The following is a 19,369-nucleotide window of genomic DNA, read 5'->3' as shown; positions in this document are numbered from 1 at the left end:
TTTATTTTAAGTTCAAGTGAAGTTATGTGGGCAGATTCTTAAGTGTTATATAAATGATGACAATAATGATGGTGTTGCTGCCCTCTTCAGTAAGAAGAACTGGAGCCCCTCTTGGACTGTGTTAGAAGGCGGGATTCTGACCTTCTTCAAGGAATCAAAGGCCTCAATTGCTGGCAGCCTGGTGAGACCCCCACCCAACCATGGGTGATGTCAGGGACAATCCTTTATACTTTACCCCTACAGGTCCAGTCCCCAAAAGGAGGGCTCCCCCTTGAAATGGAGGTAGCTATCCTTCTACAGACCTTAGCAAGAGAAGGATTTTCTAGGAATATATTTGAGGGGGAGTACTTTGCATCTACCTTATTTGAGACAGTGGAGGGGGGAGATGTTGACCATTAGGATATATACTCCTTTTTTACATTTGGGTCCCTACCTTTATTTCTTTCCCAGGGATATTCAGTGATTGTAGTCATGTGCAACTCTTTGTTTAGGGTTTTCTTGGCAGAGATACTAGAGTGGTTTGCCATTTCCTTCTTCAGCTCATTTGACAGATAAAGAAACTAAGGCAAACAGGGTTAAGTGACTTGCCCAGGGTCACACGGCTAGTAAGTGTCGGAGGCTAGATTTGAACTCGGGAAGATGATTTTTCCCGACTCCAGGCTTAGCACTCTATCCAGCCCTCAGCTAGGGCACCAGCTACCTTTCCAGTGATATAGAAGGCTTTAAAGATGGGAGGCTCTGGTCACCCAAGTTAAACCGGGCTTCCCAGGCAGCTGGGTGACTAGAGCACTGGACCTTGTAGTCAGGAAGACCTGAGTTCAAGTAGTCTCAGACTAGCTGCATGACCCTAGGCAAGTCAGTTAACCTCTGCCTGTCTCAATAAAATGGGCATAATAACAGCACTTACCTCCCAGAGTTGTTGTGAGGACAAAACGATTTGTGGACCTTAGAAAGTGATGATGCAGATGTTGATTCCCATACTGGCCTGGTGTCTTCAGTGACTAGGGCTATGGGAGAGGTGGTCTCATTGAGGCTGGGGCCAGTCACTTGACCCTGTTTGCCTCAGTTTCCTCTTCTGTAAAGTGAGCTGGAGAAGGAAATGGCAAACCACTCCAGGATCTTTGCCCAAAAAACCCCTAGTGGAGTCATGAAGAGTTGGACATGACTGAACAACAACACAACAAATACTATTGTATGGGAGGGTGATTTGGGAGGGGTTGAGGGTAAGTCATACTGAAAGAGCAAATTGAATGGGGTCCACAGACAAAAAGTTTCTTATTCCCCCAAAGTCAGAATCCCTCCCAGACCTTTAAGGAATCCTGGGTGCCTTAATCTCTCTTCTCAGACTGAACAGGGAGGGCAGTTGCCTGATTCTTGTTCTATGGCTTTGGAAGTTTCATTTGAGTTGGGGGAATGAAGGGGATAAGGAGAACAAGAGCTTAAAGGAGACACTTCCTCTCCATTTCTTCCAGAGACAGCCATCCACCTTATCTACTCCAGAGTACACCGTAGACCTCCGAGGAGCTACCCTCAGTTGGGCCACCAAGGACAAGTCCAGCAAGAAGAACGTGTTAGAGGTGAGGATGCTGGGACTTTTCTCTTGCTGTCTAAGCTTCTAATGCTTCACATGAGAGCTGTCTTATGAGTAGGAGTCCATGTCTAACTTGGGTTGAAAACAAAACCCCACAGTATTATCAGGGACAGCTCGCACACTCAATGTACACATTTTTCCAGAGCCCCCAAACACTTCTTTGCTCTGCAGTTTCTCAACAGTGTCCTTCACACCTCTGAAAGCAGTCATATGTAGATGAACCACAATGCCTTGCAGCCATCCCCACCTTTAGTCAGTATTTGTGATGACTGAAGCTGCCTTCAAGCAGGTCCTCTTAGCACATTGGTGTGAGGAGTAGCTTTTTGTCAGGTCCTTGGAACTGTCTTAATACCCTTTTCTCACACAAATGTCATTTTTTTGCCCCTTTTGGCCAACATGTAAACTTAACACACAGCAACAAATACAAACAATAGATGAAGAAGAAACTGAACTTTTATGCAGCTTTTAAAAAGTGTGTATTAAATTTAACAAGATAGTAACAAAGCTGCCCTACCTATCTGTATCCTCTCTGAATTTCCTTCTGTTCTCTTCTGTGGATTTACACTATTTTTCCACTGACATTTCTTTTTTTCTTCTTTAAAAAAATTTTTTTTGCATCACTACCATTTTTTTACCAACTCCTCCCCATTTCACCCTCCCCTCTCCAGAATAAAAGTCCTTTCTTATAACAAATAAGTAGAGTCAAGCAAAACAAATTCACATATTGGCCATGCCTGGAAAATGCACACATGTGCATGTGACAAGAGGTGGGACGCAGGTTCTGTCGGAGGTTCTTGAATTGGTCTATAAAATGAAATTATAAACTTTTGTTTATAAGATCTTAATATCCACAACTGGGGATTCCATCTTACCTTTCTAACCTTTTATTCCTCCCCTTCGTGGGTATATTCTAGTCAGCCTAGAACAGCCAAATTATCCTAGCTCCATATTCATCTTACTAATCTTGTCTTCTCCATCTTCCATGCCTTTGCTTTTGAAGTGTTCCCTGGGGGCAGCTAGGTGGCGCAGTGGATAGAACACCAGCCCTGGAGTCATGAGTACCTGAGTTCAAATCCAGCCTCAGACACTTAACACTTACTAGCTGTGTGACCCTGGGCAAGTCACTTAACCCCAATTGCCTCACTTAAAAAAAAAAAAGATATCTATGAAGTGTTCCCTGACTAGAATAGTCTCTCCTTCTCCTCTCCTCTCCCTCCTCTCCACCTTATTTGTAGGGTAAAAAAAACTATCTAACTTGGGTGCCATGAAGCCTTACTTGCCCTGCCCACTCCCACTCCTAGGGTGAAAAGTGAGCTTTCCCCTCTGCAAGTTTCTCATGATACTTTGCCTGTGGGTCTGGGCCTCAGTTTGCTCATGTTAGACAAAATTGCCTCTGGGGTCCCTTGTAGCTTTATATCTGTGCTTCTGTGCTCCTGAGAATCACTCCCAAATTGTTCTAATCACTCCCCCTTGTTTCATAATTAATTGTGTATATGTGTTTTACTTCATCTGATCATAAACTCTCTGAGTTCATCTCTATTTATATATCCACAATGGGTAATACAGTGTTATGATATAATACAGTTAATGATTAATGGGTTACTATCACCATGTGAGGGGAGGTGATGGCTTTGGTGGTATGCTATCCATAGGTCTCTGTCCTCTATCTTGCCCTACTTGATGTTTTTTGAATCAAGAACTTGGACAAAGACTTAAATAGTAGGTACTCAATAAATGAACACACCAGGCCAGGATGGGAAAGTTCAGCTCAGATCAGGGGTTTCCCTCTTCTGATCAAGAATGCCAATGTAATGCCTTATTGAATTACATAGAAAATGTTTGCCATTCCAGCTCCGGAGCCGAGATGGCTCTGAGTACCTGATTCAGCATGACTCAGAGGCCATTATTGGGACATGGTACAAGGCGATCAGTCAGGGCATCCAGGAGCAGGTAACAGTATTCATTGTGGGGAGGCATGATTTGGGATGGGAGAGCTCACAAGGAAAGCAACCAAGAAAGAAAGGGACCAATGTTCATGGATGGAATAAGCCTATCTACCAGCCATTCTCAAGCCTGTCCTTGGGACTGGGAGCCAACACTCACAGCCTTGAACTGGATTAGATAATTTGCTATCACTATGGAGAGAAATCCTACTTTTCCTTCTGTTTTGCTTATTCTGCTGGATAATGTTGCACTGTGTGTGATAAGGGATGTCATTTATAGTTAGGTTCAAGAGTTGGGAAGGACCATAGGGATCAGCTACTCCAAACCCTTCATTTTAACAGAGAAAGAAAGGCTCAAAGAAATTAGATATAACTACCCCAAGTTCACAAGGCGGTAAGTAGCAGCGTCAGAATTTCATTACCCCACAGTTTTAACTCTAAAGGACACTGGGGTGGGTTGTGGGGAAAGAACAGATCATGTATATTTTTGCATTCCTATCCTTAACACATATCTACCCAACCACCTAGATCCCTTAGAAGTGAGACCTGACCCCCAGCAGGGTCAAGATGGAGGCAACAACAGCCCTGACTCTGGTCTTCTATAGCATGGTTAGATAGCTTCTCAAATCAATAAAAAAATATTGATTAAGGGATTGATGTCACTCAGGACAGAGGTGAGGAGTTTTTTAGTGGTCTACCATAGGCTCTGCCTTCTACTTTGCCCTATTTGACTTTATTGCTATTTTTGTATTTTTATATCTTATCTATATTTTGAAATTAAGAACTTAAAAGACATACACAACATACTTATGTAGAAGATTTTTTAGAAATAATTACCTCCCTCTTTCTCATGCAGCCTAGTGACAACCACACTAGACCTCCACTTCCAGTCAGCTAGCTTCTAAACTTATTACCTTATTCTCATCCTGAGTTCTAAAGAAATCAAGATGTATTCTGATATTTCCTCATAAATCAATAAGAATACACAATGACTCTTATTAGTCAATTATCTCTTTTTAAAAATAAAAGTAATTTAATTATTTTCCAGTTACATGTAAGGATAGTTTTCAACATTTGTTTTCATAGGATTTTTAGTTCCAAATTTTTCTCCCACCCTTCTTTCCCTCCCTCCCCCCCAAGACAGAAAGCCATCTGATATAGGTTATATATGTACAATCACATTAAACATATTTCTGCATTAGTTATCTTGTGAAAAAAGAATCAGAGCACAAGGGAAAGACCTCAAAAAAGAAGGAAACAAAAAAACAGCCCCAAAGTAGAAACAGTATGGTTCAGTCAGCATTCAGAATTCACAGTTCTTTTTTCTGGATGTGGAGAACATTTTCTATCATGAGTTCTTTGAAATTGTTTTGGATCATTTCACTGCTGAGAAGAACCAAGTCTATCCCCATTGTTCATCACACAATGTTGCTGTTACTGTGTACATAATGTTCTCCTGGTTCTGCTCCTCTCAGTCAGCATCAGTTCATGTAAGTCCTTCTAGGTTTCTCTGAACTCCTCCTGCTCATCATTTCTTACAGCACAATAGTATTATTCCATTACATTCATATACCACAACTTGTTTAGCCATTCCCCAATTGATGGGCATTCCCTTGATTTCCAGTTCTTTGCTACCACAAAGAGAGATGCTATATTTTTGTACATGTGGGTCCTTTTCCTTCTTCTGTGATCTCTTTGGGATACAGACCTAGTAGTAGTGGTATTACTGGGTTAAAGGTTTAATCAGTCCCATAGCCCTTTGGGCATAGTTCCAAATTGCTCTCAGAATGGTTGGATCAGTTCACAGCCCTACCAACAATGCATTAGCGTTCCAATTTTTCCACAGTTTCTCCAACATGTATTATTTTCCTTTTTTGTCATATTGGCCAATCTGATAGGTGTGAGGTGGTACCTCAGAGTTGTTTTAATTTGCATTTCTCTAATCAATAGTGATTTAGAGCATTTTTTCATATGACAATAGATAGCTTTGATTTCTTCATCAGAAAACTGCCTGTTCATATCCTTTGACCATTTCTCTTATCTTTTCCTTTCTCATTTTCCTTCATTATCATCCCTTCCAGTTATGTAGCACCTTATGCTTTCTAAAGAACTGTTGTATACATTACCTTATCTGTTTTTTGTTTTTTTGTTTTGTGGGACAATGAGGGTTAAGTGACTCACCCAGGGTCACACAGCTAGTGTCAAGTATCTGAGGTCAGATTTGAACTCCTGAATCCAGGGCCAGTGCTTTATCCACTGCACCACCTAGCTGCCCACTTTTGACCATTTCTCAATTGGGGAATGACTTACATTCTTATAAATTTGATTTAGTTTCCTATATATTTTAGAAATAAGGCCTTTATCAGACTTCTCTTCAACCCTGGAATGCCAGTCCCGCTATTCTGCTGTCTCAAAATGGCAGTCAAGAATGTCTCAAGAATTCTCTTTTGGCTACTTTCTCAGCAACCTAAAACTTAAAGTTCTTTCGAGAAATGTCTCTTTAGTCTTTCACAAAAGTAACACCGTCCCTCAGGAAAGAAGTTCCTTTAGTCTCTCAAAAAGTCTCTCTCTTAGTATGTCAGTTAATGGCCTCTAGATGATGGTCCCACTGCCACTCTCTTCAAGATTCTATTCCTGATTAAAGATAGAGTCATAGCGCCCAAGTCTCTGTGGAAGGGGCTACAGAAGCTGGAGTTGGACTTACTGATTTTGTGGCTGATACAAATATGAGAAGGAGAGGTAATCTTAGGGGCCAGAATCATGATTGAAAAGTATTTACACAGGCTGGTTTTATGGGCCAGAACTAACAACATGGAAGGGGCAGCTAGGTGGCACAGTGGATAAAGCACCGGCCCTGGATTCAGGAGGATCTGAGTTCAAATCCGGCCTCAGACACTTGACACTTACTAGCTGTGTGACCCTAGGCAAGTCACTTAACACCAATTGCCTCACACACGAAAGAAAGAAAGAGAGAGAGAGAGAAAGAAAAAAACTAACATAAAATTTAATAGGGTAAAATGAGGGTCACAGTGACCAGGAGTAGATGGCAACATAACATTCACCAGTAAAAATTGTGCTGGAGAAGCAGTGGAAAGAATGTCCACAGAGCTCTGTGACCAGAAAGGAAGGGTTGGCTGGTCATTTATCACAAAAGTGGGAGATCTTGTAGACTGTATGCTCCAGGGACATACACAAAATGTTAAGAGATCTGGAGGAAGATCCCCAATACCATGGGAGGGACCCCCTGTAGAACTTTCATGGGAGGAAGTGGGCAGGAGAGATTCAGAACAGTAAGTCATGGGTGGGTGATGATCTGCACAACTGGAGGTAGTGCCCACATTGGAGAGATCACTGGTCCATCAAGGTATCAAAACATCAAATCCCACACATGGGTTTAAAATAATCCCTCGTGGGGGCAGCTAGGTGGCACAGTGGATAAAGCACTGGCCCTGGGTTCAGGAGGACCTGAGTTCAAATCTGGCCTCAGACAGTTGACACTTACTACGGGTGTGACCCTGGGCAAGTCACTTAACCCCCACTGTCCTGCAAAAAAAAAATTAAAAAATAAATGAATAGATTAATAAATTAATAAATGAATGAATGAATTGGTTTCTTCTAAAATAATCCCTCATACAGGCACAGGACAGGGAAGTCCTGGCTTAACAGCTGTTTATGAGAGAAACATCTGGAGGACAGGCATTCTTACCTCAAGGGCCCACAGACAGATTTCAGGGGAGTCTATGAACTTGGATAGAAAAAAAAATACATCTTTATTTTAATATTATTGGTTTCCTTTGTGGTCTCCTGTACATTATTTTATTTAAAAACATGCCTCTGAGGAATCCACAGGCTTCACCAAAAAGGTCCATGACACAGAACAGGTTAAGAAGCCCTGCAGTGGAGGTGTGAATAGATGGTAAGCTTGATATAAGTCAACAGTGTATAATAAAATCATAGATTTAGAGCTGGAAGGCCATCAGGGTCAACTCCTCCCCATTTTTTCAGATAAGAAAACTGAACCACAGAGAGGTTGAATGACTTACCCAGAGTCACACAGCTATAAAATGTCTAAGGTGAGATTTGAAGACAGATCTTGACTCCCAGGTCCAGTGAACTTTTCACTAAACCAGCCGTTTCTAAAGTGCAGTTCTTAGACCTCTGGGGGTCCCCAAAACCCTTTCAGAGGGTCTGTGAGGTCAAAACAATTTTGTATAATATTACAATGTTTTAATTTCTAATATAGTAGATACATATATAGATTATAAGAGACGATTCACAAAACAAAAACTCTTTGGGATCCTCAATTTTTAAAAGTATAAAAGGGACCTGAGCCCCAAATATCTGAGAACTATTACAATATCCTGTCCTACCTTTCAAATTTGTAGGGAGGTAGATTTCACCTTGATAAAGGGAGAAAGTCTCCATTGTCCAACAATGGAAGTTTATCTTATGAGATAGTGAGCTCCCCATCAATGGGAGTATTCAAAGAGATCAGACCCCAGATGTCAGGAATGCTATGGATGGGATTCCTACTTTTGGGAAGTCAGATTTGATTAGAGGACCTCTTCCAATTCTGAGATTCTGACTCTAGTCCATGGACGCCTACCCTGAGACTGACAGTGAAAACAGTGCTGATTTTGGGTCCAGTGAGCGGCTAGGAGGTGGAAGGGAGAAAGAAGAGGAAAAGAAGCACACTAGTAAGTGGGGCTGGGAACCGGGAGGTTGTGGAGGGAACAAGGGGGTCTTTCATCACAGGTCACCCCATCTCAGTGCTAGATGGAGAGAACTCGCTGGGCAGCTTTGTGTAGGAGGAAGTTCTCTTTGAAGCTTATTTGGTACCCAGGGCCCTGGGCTCCCAGGTAGCTCCCTAATGGATGGTGTGCTTGCCACCCACAGTGAGTCCCGTGGGTCCTGAGAATGACTCCAGCAAGGTTCGGCACAAACTCCGAAAATTCTTATTGAGGAGGCCAACGCTGCAATCCCTACGGGATAAGGGTTACATCAAAGGTAGGGGGGGGGGTGGTGCATGTGTGTGGGGGCGTGTCCACGTGTGTGTCAGCATGCACACACAACAGAGAGTCAAGGTGGGAGGTATGATGGGTAGTATGTATATATGTATCATTGGATTTTTTAAAAGTATTTTTTCTCCTACCTCCTTTCTCTTCATAGTGGGGGAAAAGAAGGCCTTTGTAACAAATATGCATAGTAAAACCAAACAAATTGCTCATTGGCTGTGACCAAAAATGTATGTCTGAGTCTTCACCCTGGGTCCAATCACCTCTCTGTTAGGAGGTGGGTTGCATGCTTCCTCTTGGGTCCTCTGGAATAACTGTTGGTCATTGCATTGACCTGAGTTTTTCTGTCTTTCTAAACGGTTTTCTGTGCACTAACATTACACTATAAATTGTTCTCCCAGTTCTGCTCATTTCACTCTGTATTGTCTCTCCAGGTTTCTCTGAGTCCCTCTTGTCATTTCTCCATGTAGCCCAAGAGTTGATCTGTGCATTTTGGTTCTCCCCCACCCCGGCCTCTGAGTCCCAGGGAGGGGCATCTGGACTCTGCCTTTCTTGGAGGCTGAGCTCTGCTTGTCTCTCCCCTCCCAGACCAGGTTTTTGGCTGTGCATTGTCAACGTTATGTGAGCGAGAGAACAACTCCATTCCCCGCTTCGTGCAGCAGTGTATCCAGACGGTGGAGTCTCGGGGTATGTGGATACTAGAGCTACTCTCGTCCCCCATTCCCAAGAGGGATCTCCTCAGGCCCAGGGGCCGCTGGGGCTTGGGTGCGGGGCCACCTCCAGGGGACAGTTAACCTGATTCTCTCCCCTCCTTCTTGCCCTCTGGGCACCTCACCCTGACTCTTTATTGAACAGGGTATTAGGTGAGGTCCTATACTGAGCTAGGAGAACAGACCAAGAGCCATACTCTTTCCGGAAGTGTGGAGTGGGGTGGGGAGACCTAATCTGAAACACAGGCACAGTCATGCTCTTTTCATCATGAACTGCTCCTTACAAAAAATAAGACAAGGAGAGGACAGAGAATCAGCAGAGACAAGATTATGAATCACATCAGATCAGAAATATGGGACTTGTTGAGAGTAGATAGAGATTTCACCTGGTGGGGTGAGAGGTGATAGTGGGGAAAGGGGAGTTATATCCCTTCTGTTCCCCAGTGAATCCAGGAGGCCTTCCTGGAAGAGGGGAGAAGCCAGCTTCTTTCTCAACTCTGCTAGGGTTGGACATCGATGGACTATATCGCATCAGTGGGAATCTGGCCACCATCCAGAAACTACGTTACAGGGTGGACCACGGTGAGTTTACCTGGGTCTTCTTGTTTCTTTTAAACTAAAGAATTTGTAAGATACCAACACTGGAGGTGGGACAGGGGAGGAGTATTTTGTATTGGGTTCCATGGCCCAGAGAGAAAAAGAGTCCCTTGTTATGAGGACTTTGTCTCTTGTGTTGCCATAGTTCCTAACAGTGCCGCACCCCCACCTTGCTTTGGGAGGGAATTGAGGTTAAGTGACCTGCTTGGGGTCCCACTGCTAGTGTCTGAGAATGGATTTGAACCCAGGTCCTCCTGACTCCAGGGCCATCACTCTATCCACTGGGCCACCTAGTTGCCCCTTCCCATAGCCCTCTACTAGGAAATAGTTGGGTCAGGGGGCAGCTAGATGGCGCAGTGGTTAAAGGACCGGCGCTGAATTCTGGAGTGCCTGAGTTCAAATCCGGCCTCAGACACTTGACACTTACTAGCTGTGTGACCCTGGGCAAGTCATTTGACCCCCATTGCCCCCCCCCAAAAGGAAATAGTTGGGTCCAGGACAGTCTCCAGACATGGGAGAAAGCTGAGTGGGGAGGGGGCGGGGATTCCCTTGGCTGAGATGGTTATGAAAAATCCCTCACACCTGCCCTGGGGAATCTGAGATCCTGTGTTGATTTCCTCAAGCTTAGCCAAGGCCTCGTGTGGATTCCCTGGGTCCCAGGGCCCTTTTCCCCCTCTTCCTATATTGACAGCTGGGAAGAGAGGACTCAGGCTGGCTCCCCTCACTCCCACCCCGGGAACATTGACTTCCTATTCCCTTTCTCCTCCAGATGAACGGCTAGACCTGGACGACGGACGATGGGAAGATGTCCATGTCATTACCGGAGCATTGAAGCTCTTCTTCCGGGAGCTGCCGGAGCCCCTCTTCCCCTTCTCTCACTTCCGCCAGTTCATCGCAGCCATCAGTGAGGGATGGGGCCTGGCGGGGTGGGGGTGGGGGGTATTACGGTTACAGGGAAGAGTTAGAATGGAGAGATGGAATGACATCACTGCTCACAACCCCATCGGGCCCCTCCCTGGGAAGGGCAGCTCCTTTATTAATAAATCCTGACATTGCCAGAGCGTTGGAAAGTTTGCAAAAAGTTTCACGTACATCATCTCGTTTGAGAGCTAAGTGCTCTGGCTCCTGAGGCTCGGGAGGCTAAGTGCCTTGCTTAAAGTCCCGCGGCCTCCCCTCTGGCTTTCTCCAGAATGTCTTCCCCCATCCCATCCTCTAAGTGTCAGGAGGAAGCTGCGGAAGGAAAGACTCCCCAGCCGAGGGTGGGAAAATGCAGCCCTTCCTTGCACCAGATGGAGAACAATCTCCAGATCTGACTCTCCAACTGAGTGCTCTCTCTCCCTGTACCCACCCCCTCTCTCCAGAACTCCAGGACCAGGCCCAGCGGAGCTGCTGCATCCGGGACCTGGTGCATTCCCTTCCCGCCCCCAACCAGAACACCATGCGTCTCCTCTTCCAGCACCTCTGCAGGTGAGGAAAGGGCTTTCCTCTTTTTATTGGAGGGGAGGGGAGGGGCCTGGGGGGCTTAAGCCTTCCGCTGTGAGACACCGTGAGTTCAAGCTGCAGAAGTGGGATGTCTCCATCCGCTGCGTGGTCTTTCCACCCTGATCAGCCCGGCCCTTCCTCCCCAGGGTGATCGAGCACAAAGAAAAGAACCGCATGTCCGTACAGAGCGTGGCTATCGTCTTTGGGCCCACGCTGCTGCGGCCGGAGCTTGAGGAGGGCAACATGCCCATGACGATGGTATTTCAGAACCAGGTGGTCGAGCTGATCCTCCAGCAGTGCAGAGACATCTTTCCCCCGTGTTGACCCAGCCCTGCCGGAGGCCAGGATGCACCTGGACTGTGGAATGTTGATAACAATAGGGCGGAGGGTAGAGGAAGGGAGGGGGAGGAGGGACGATTTTAACCAATAAACTGAGAGAGTTTCCTTTGTGCTGGGGTGGTTGTCCGGTCTCTAGCAGGTCTTAGGCACCCAGCCGTTTGGTAGGAAGGGAGGAGAGAGCCTGCATCACCCTCTCCTTCCCCAGGTCCCCCCTCCCCCTCAGTCCCCTAGAGCAGAAGGCTTGCAATCATGGGCTTTAGAGCTGGAAGGGACCTTTGATAATCATCTTGTCCAGCCCCAGCACTTTATGGATAGGGAAAGAGGTCACATGAGGCCAATGGGTGAACCCCTATTGAGTGACCTGCCCAAGATCACTTAGGTCGTGGTGTAGAGAGAGGTGAGGGGAACATTAGGAGACAAGACCAGAAACAGAGAGGGGGAGTCAGACTACGGAGAGCCCTGAACGCCAGGGGAAAAAAAGGAGTTTGCGTGTTATTTGGCTGGTAGTAGGGGGCCACTAATGATTCTTGAGCAGAACCACATAACCCACTGAAGAAGGGAGATGGGTAGGTTTCCAGGTTATTCTTCGAGCCCAAGGTGTTCCCAGGTGCTCTTGGTGGCCCTCTGATCTCCATGAGTTCAGGACCTCTCAGCCCACATAGTTGTTAAAAGACACAGTCCGAGAAATGAGTGAGCCTTCTGTGCCTCAGCCTGGCATTGAGTTAAGACTGGCCAAACAAGAACAAATAGAAAATGCAACAGCTGTGGAATGAGGCACCCTAATTTTAATCTTCAGGCCACTGACCTCCCAGTCTTTATCTGTGAACTGCATTATTCATTCTGTGTCCCCCAGTCCTTTTCCCCAATACAAGCTAATTCCTTGCCCTTGACTACCATCAAAGAGACTCAGCCCTGGGAAGTCCATAGTGACCCCTTGTGGCCAGTTTAGGTAATAAAAAGCATCACAACCCTTATATGACCAGCGGTTAGGGAGCTGTTTGCTCAGGAAATGGAGTCTGTGATTCTAACTGGCTAGAAGATGACTGAAGTCTTAAGTCCTTGGATTTGAAACTTTTTTGATTGCTCATTACTGTCAATAAAAGTGAGAGAACACACTGCCGACACGTGTGTATTTACTTATTTCCAAATTATATACATGTACTGTACTAGAGAAGAAGCCTTAGCCTAGTGGGTAGAGAGTTGGCTGGAAAGCCAGCAACACCTTGGGTTCTAGGCCTGCCTCTGAGTGGTTCTGGCTGTGTGGCCCTGGGCAAGTCACTTAACCCCTAAATGGTTGAAGAAACTCTGAGACTAAAATGTGCCAAGAAAATGCCAACCTGGATTGGGAGAGGGAGATTGAGCATGTGGAAGTTCCCAAAATTGATGATTACACAGGTCTAGCCCTTTTTCCTACTATTGTACTAATAATTATGTATGTTATAAAAGACAAAAACATTTAAAAAGGATCAGTGAGGAAATCCTATTTGATCCTAAAGTCAACAGCAAACTACCAGAGTTAATTAGAATTAATTGAGTAATGTGAAATAAGCCTGTAAAGTAATACTGACTATTATCAGTTTGTGAAGGGGAAAGGGGGAGGGAGCAAGCATTAATTTTTCTTGTTCAGTCATTTTTTTTCCAGTCATGTCTGACTCTCTGTGACCCCATTGAGGTTTTCTTGGCAGAGATACTGGAGGGGTTTGCCTTTTCCTTCTCCAGCTCATTTGAAGATGAGAAAACTGAAGCAAACAGGGTTAAGTGACTTGCCCAGAGTCACACAGCTAACAAGTGTCTTGAGGCCAAATTTGAACCCAGGAAGATGAGTTCCTGACTCCAAGCCTGGCACCTGACAGACCTAACTGCCCAGTTAAGCAACTAGTATATGCCAGGCACTGTAATAAATGCTTTAACAAATATTACCTCAATAATATTTGTGAGATAGGTGCTATTTTTATCCCCCTTTTACGGTTGAGGAAAATGAGGTAGACCCACACAACCACTAAGTGTCTGAAGCCATATTTGAATTGGGGGTCTTCCTGACTCTAGGCCCAAGGTCCTATTCACTGTGCCACCTAACTGCCTCCAGGGACTTGAAAGGCCAAATAGAGAAACTTGTATTTTATCCAAGAGGGTCCTTAACCAAGGGAGTAAGATCTGACATGCACTTAAGGAATATCACTGGTTGCTGAGCAGGGAAAACGAATTGGAAGAAGAGATTGTTGAGGCAAGGAGGTTAATGCAATAGTCCAGGTGAGAGGTGGTGAGGGCCTGAGGGTGTTAGGATGAGTAGAAAGAAGAGGACAGATATAAGGGAGATTGGGAGGTAGAAACAACTAATTTGGATCTATGGAAGCAGGAAGCATTTATTAAGCACCTACTCTGTACTATAGGCACTGTGCTAAGTGCTGGGTGTTTAAATAAAGGTCAAAGACAGTTCCAACTCTGGAGGAGCTCACAGTCTCATCCAGTCTGTCCAGGCACTAGCATTAAGGGGGAATTGGGAAAAGATTCTTGGAGAAGGTGGGATTTAAATGGGACTTGAAGGTTGCTGGGGAAGCCAGGAGGGAGGAGATGAGGAAGAAAAGTGTTCAGGGCCTGGGGGACAGCCAGTGAAAATGCCTGGGGCCGGAGCACTGGGGAGCCAAATTCTCTCCTGGGATGGAGTGTCTTGTGAAAGCAAGGGGGAGGGAGGAATGAGGTGTAAGAAAGAGGATTTTACATTTGATCCTAGAGGTGATAGGGAGTCACTGGAGGGAGACTGAAGAGCTAAGGATGTTGCAAAGCTTGGTGCCCTGAAGGATGTCTGCTACAGCCATCACATGATTTGTGGTAGGGTCGGTGGGAGGAGGGAGAATGTTCTCAGCCACACCTGAGTAGCCACTGTGGGTGCCTGAGTAGTAATCAGGTGGTAAATGCTTTGGGGCAGAAATTGGGAGCTTGAACAGAAAGGAGGGGGAGGAGTAAGGGAAGATTGGAAAATAAAGGTCCGTATGTCTGTTCTGGAGATAAGCTATCAAGAAGGAGAGTATTAGACCTATCTTTTCATCTTCTGATTAGCTGATTATTGACCCCACTGGGGTCAGGCCATGACCTTAGCTTTAGAAACCACTGGTCTAGAGGAGAAGTCAATGACAGCTCACATTTATTAAGTATTTGCTTATTGTTGTTGCTCAGTCATTTCAGGCACGTCTGACTCTCCATGACCCCATTTGGAGTTTTCTTGGCAAAGATATTGGAGTGGTTGGCCATTTTCTTCTCCAGCTCATTTTTACAGATGAGGAAACTGAGGCAAACAGGGTGAAAGTGACTTGCCCAGGGTCATACAGCTAATAAGTGTCTGAGGCTCAGGTCTTCCTAACTCCACTGCTCCCCCTAGCTGTCCATGTGACACTTTATAGTTTATAAAACACCCTCTTTAACAAGGCTATGAGATATAGCCTCATTTAAAATAAGACAACAGGAACTAAAACCCCAAACTTTTTATTCCACATCTTTCTACAAAATCAAACAAACAATATGAGATAGGATCATGGACCAAACAAGTTTCACAGGGCTGATGCTCCTTTATCCATTATGCTTTATCAGCCTCCAGGTCAGAAGTTCACTTGCCCTGATGGGGTTTCTGCTTCTATTCTCTCAACTCACTCAGAATAGGGACATCCATAACTGCAATCTAACTGCTTTTTACTGGTTTGTGTGTGTGTGTGTGTGTGTGTGTGTGAATTGGGGTTAAGTGACTTGCCCAGGATCACACAGCTACTAAGTGTCAAGTGTCTGAGCTTGGATTTGAACTCAGGTCCTCCTGAATCCAGGGCTGGTGTTCTATCCACTGCGCCACCTAGCTGCCCCTTTACTGTTTCTTGATGTCTCATGGAGTCATTAGCTTCCACTTGACCAATTCTAATTTTTAAGGAATTATTTTCTTCAAGGAGCTTTTGTACCTCTTTTTTCATTTGACCAATTGTGCTATGTAAAAAGTTGTTTTCTTCAGTGGATTTTTGTGCCTCTTTTTCTATTTGGTCAATTTTGGTTTTTAACATGTTATTTTCTTGAGCATTTTTTATGCCTCCTTTCCCAAGCTGTTGTGTTTTTTTTCATAATTTTCTTGCATCACTCTAATTTCTTTTCCTAATTTTCCCTCTACCTCTTTTATTTGATTTTTAAAAATCCTTTTTGAGTTTTTCCAGGAACCCTTTTTCAGCATGTGTCTGATTCATATTTTTCTTTGAGGCTTTGCATGTAGATGCTTTGATTTCATTGTCTTCTTTTGAGTTTGTGTCTTGATCTTACCTATCCCCATAGAAACTTTCTATGGTCAGGTTCTCCTGTTGTTTGCTCATTTTTCCAGCCTATTTCCTGACTTTTAACTTTATTTTAAAATTGAGCTGTGCTCATGGAGTGGAAGGAGCACTGTCCTGACTGTTAGGTTTTTTGGCTACTGTTTTGAGAGCTAGCTCCAGGGATCTGAAAGCTTTCAGTTCTTCCAAGGTGGTATGATCTAAGGAGGGGTGTGGCAACTGCTCTTGTGGCCTGTACTCTGGCCTGTAAGTGACCACAAGCACTCTTCTTCACCTTGGAACTATGGCCAGGGATCCTCTCATCCCCATAGCTACAAGCACCAGTGCACTAGTAGTCCTTTTCACCGTGGGATCACTACCAAGAACTATGTATATGCAAGGCAACACAGTCCAATACCTAGTGCCAGAAAGAGTCCCCTATAATCTCCTCTAGCTCCTTGTTTGACTGCCTTATTGTCTGTGCTGAGAGAAGCTGTTGCCACCACTGATAAAGCTACTTCCAAAAGCTGTTGCTGCCTCCACAGCACATCCTGAACTGCATTCCAGGTCCAACCACCACCCTGGTGAAACACACCTTTCCTGCCAGCCTCCTAAGTTGTCTTGGGTGGAAAATGGTTTCATCCAACCTTTTGTTGGTTCTGCTGCTCCAGAATTCTATTTGGAGTGTTATTTTAAAGTTGGTTGGAGGAAAAAACCATCAAAGTACCTAAGTGGCAGGGTGAATAGAGTCCCATTTCTGGAGTCAAGATAGACCTGAGTTCAAATCCAACTTCATACACTAGCTTTGTGACACTGGGCAAGTCACTTAACCTCAGTTACATCATCTATAAAATGGGCATAATAATAGCATCTACTTGCCAGGATTAGTGTCAATTCTTTAAATTTCAAATGAAATAATAATTATTAAATGCTTAGAGCAGTTCCTGGCACATAGTATGCATTACATAAATGTTAGCTATTATTATCATTATTATTATAATATGAGTTCAAATCTAGCCTCAGACATTTACTAGCCATGTGACCCTGGACAAGTCATGTAAGCGCTGCCTGCCTCAGTTTCCTTAACTGTAAAATGGGGATAATAATAGCACTTACCTCACTAATATTGCTTAGTATAGTACCTGACACATAGCAAATGCTTAATAAATCTTCTCTTCCACTGTAAAATGAAGATAATAATAGCGCCTCCCTAACAGGATTGCTGGGAGGAACAAATGAGATATTTATAATGCCCTTAGCATGGTGCCTGGCACACAGCAGGTGATTAATAAATGCCTATTCTCTTTCCCTTTTCATCCTTAGTGCTAAGCAGTTAGGGTCTGCTGTCTTCAAAGAAAAGCTTACAAACTAGGAAATCATTGATCAATGTGAACATTCCCATATACAAAGGAGGCCAGAAAATTGGCATTGTGTGAAACTGTGACTCTACCATATGTAATTCACTTGTTCATTTAGATGTGTTGTAAATTTAACATCAAGGTACCAACTTGGTCCTGCTTGTTGCTATCCCTTTTTAAGCTCTCCCTTCTCTGTATATTTTTAAAAATGTCATTAGTATTCTTTACTTTCTCTTTTTTTGGTCACTATCTCTATTCTCTTCCCATCCTCCCACTCCCAATAAAAACACTCATTGCAAAAAAATAGTCAAAGTGATTTTGCGTTGTCTGTGTCATGTCTAGAAATATATATCTCCTTCACCTATAGTCCATCACCTCTACAAAAGGAAGTGGGAAGTGTGCTTCATCATCAGTCTTCTGGAGTCATAATTGGCTATTGCATTGATTTGTGTTCTTAAGTCTTTCAAGGTTGTTTTCCTTTAAAATAAATGACCATCACATAACCAGTTTTCTTACTTTTCTCTGCATCAGTTCATACAAGTCTCCGCAAACGTCTCTGGATCCATCACTTTCATTTCTTTCTTTTTTTTGTGGGGCAATGAGGGTTAAGTGACTTGTCCAGGGTCACACAGCTAGTAAGTATCAAGTGTCTGAGGCCGGATTTGAACTCAGGTCCTCTTGAATCCAGGGCTGGTGCTTTATCTACTGTGTCACCTAGCTGCCCCACTTTCATAATTTCTTTTTTTTTAATTAATTAATTATTATTATTATTATTATTTGCACGGGGCAATGGGGGTTAAGTGACTTGCCCAGGGTCACACAGCTAGTAAGTGTCAAGTGTCTGAGGCCGGATTTGAACTCAGGTACTCCTGAATCCAGGGCTGGTGCTTTATCCACTGTGCCACCTAGCTGTCTCCCCATAATTTCTTAAAGCATTCTATTCTATTCCATTTCATTTATCTTCTATAACTTGCTCAGACATTTCCCAATTGATGAGGAAATCAATGAGGAAAGAGTAAATGGGAAATTGAATCTTCATTTCACCAAGACTATATGGTGTTTCTTTCTGGAAACCTTCCATTAGGGAGCAACCAGACTTGGAATAACCAACTACAGAATTGTGGAGAGGGACTACACTCGGTCCAGTTCTGACACCCCTACCCTGTGAGTTATTTGGGCGTCACCCTTAATAATACTAACGGGAGCTATCCCATGAAGCAACAGACTACAATGAGTGTTAATGTCCCTATAAACAATGTCCCAAACTGCACTATGAACATGCAGCTGACCCCATGTCAACTCTGAAGTGGACTGTGATTTATCAGCAAACTAAAAATGCTCAAACACAGTTCCTTGATCCTAGTGGTGTTCATATATTCCAGCCATAATCTGAGCAGTCAATTTTTTTCTCACTGAATTGTTCTTTACTTTCTGGGGCTCTATTTACCACTAGTTTCTTTCCCTACTATGATCCTTCTCTTTTTAGTAACTGGATGTTGTGGCTAATTGGTTTGGCTAAGTGAAGGGAGAAGTTCTAGAAATTTGGAGCACTTAGGTGGCATGGTGGATAGAGTCTGGGCCTACAATCAGGAATACCTGTGTTCAAACACTTCCTCAGATACTTATTACCTGTGTGACTGTGGGCAAGTCACTTAACCTCTATTTGCCTCAGTTTCCTCCTCTGTAAAGTGGGGATAATGATAGCAACCCAGGGTTGTTGTGAAGGTCAAATGAGATAATGATTGTAAAGCACAGCACCTGAGACATAGTAAGTGCCGTATCAATGTTAGCAATTATTGTTGTTATTATTAAATCTGGCTGCCTAGCTCCAAGCTTAGACAAGAATGGAATGGATAGAAAGGATATGAGCTTCAGAATCATGATGTAAATGACAGAATGAAGACCAATCTCAATGGGAAATCAAGGTGCAAAAAGCATATAATGGGAAAGCCTATATCAGTGGTATTTGATGGCTTAGCTCAATGCCATATTTCCCTTTTTTTTTTTTTTACAAATAATTTATGTGTAGTGGTTCCAAAGGTTTGTCATGCCAGGGT

General features: G+C 44.0%; 1 protein-coding gene across 3 annotated transcripts in view; it reads left to right on the top strand.

Annotated features, from left to right (window-relative positions):
• ARHGAP27 (Rho GTPase activating protein 27) overlaps positions 1 to 12,792 on the top strand; it is a 67,560-nt gene extending 54,768 nt beyond the window's left edge. For all 3 annotated transcript variants that reach the window (XM_043963862.1, XM_043963864.1, XM_043963863.1), the window contains 10 exons: positions 91 to 181; positions 1,473 to 1,577; positions 3,443 to 3,541; positions 8,126 to 8,231; positions 8,431 to 8,541; positions 9,138 to 9,236; positions 9,764 to 9,841; positions 10,626 to 10,760; positions 11,218 to 11,323; positions 11,485 to 12,792. In XM_043963862.1, coding sequence (XP_043819797.1) covers positions 91 to 181; positions 1,473 to 1,577; positions 3,443 to 3,541; positions 8,126 to 8,231; positions 8,431 to 8,541; positions 9,138 to 9,236; positions 9,764 to 9,841; positions 10,626 to 10,760; positions 11,218 to 11,323; positions 11,485 to 11,662 — 1,108 coding nt within the window. In that variant the 3' untranslated portion in view covers positions 11,663 to 12,792. The remainder of the gene's footprint in view (positions 1 to 90; positions 182 to 1,472; positions 1,578 to 3,442; positions 3,542 to 8,125; positions 8,232 to 8,430; positions 8,542 to 9,137; positions 9,237 to 9,763; positions 9,842 to 10,625; positions 10,761 to 11,217; positions 11,324 to 11,484) is intronic.
• Positions 12,793 to 19,369: the final 6,577 nt, after the last annotated feature.

Source organism: Dromiciops gliroides, chromosome 4 (assembly GCF_019393635.1).
Source record: "Dromiciops gliroides isolate mDroGli1 chromosome 4, mDroGli1.pri, whole genome shotgun sequence".
In the NCBI taxonomy this organism is placed as follows: domain Eukaryota; kingdom Metazoa; phylum Chordata; class Mammalia; order Microbiotheria; family Microbiotheriidae; genus Dromiciops; species Dromiciops gliroides.
This window is presented reverse-complemented; position numbering and strand designations above follow the sequence as displayed.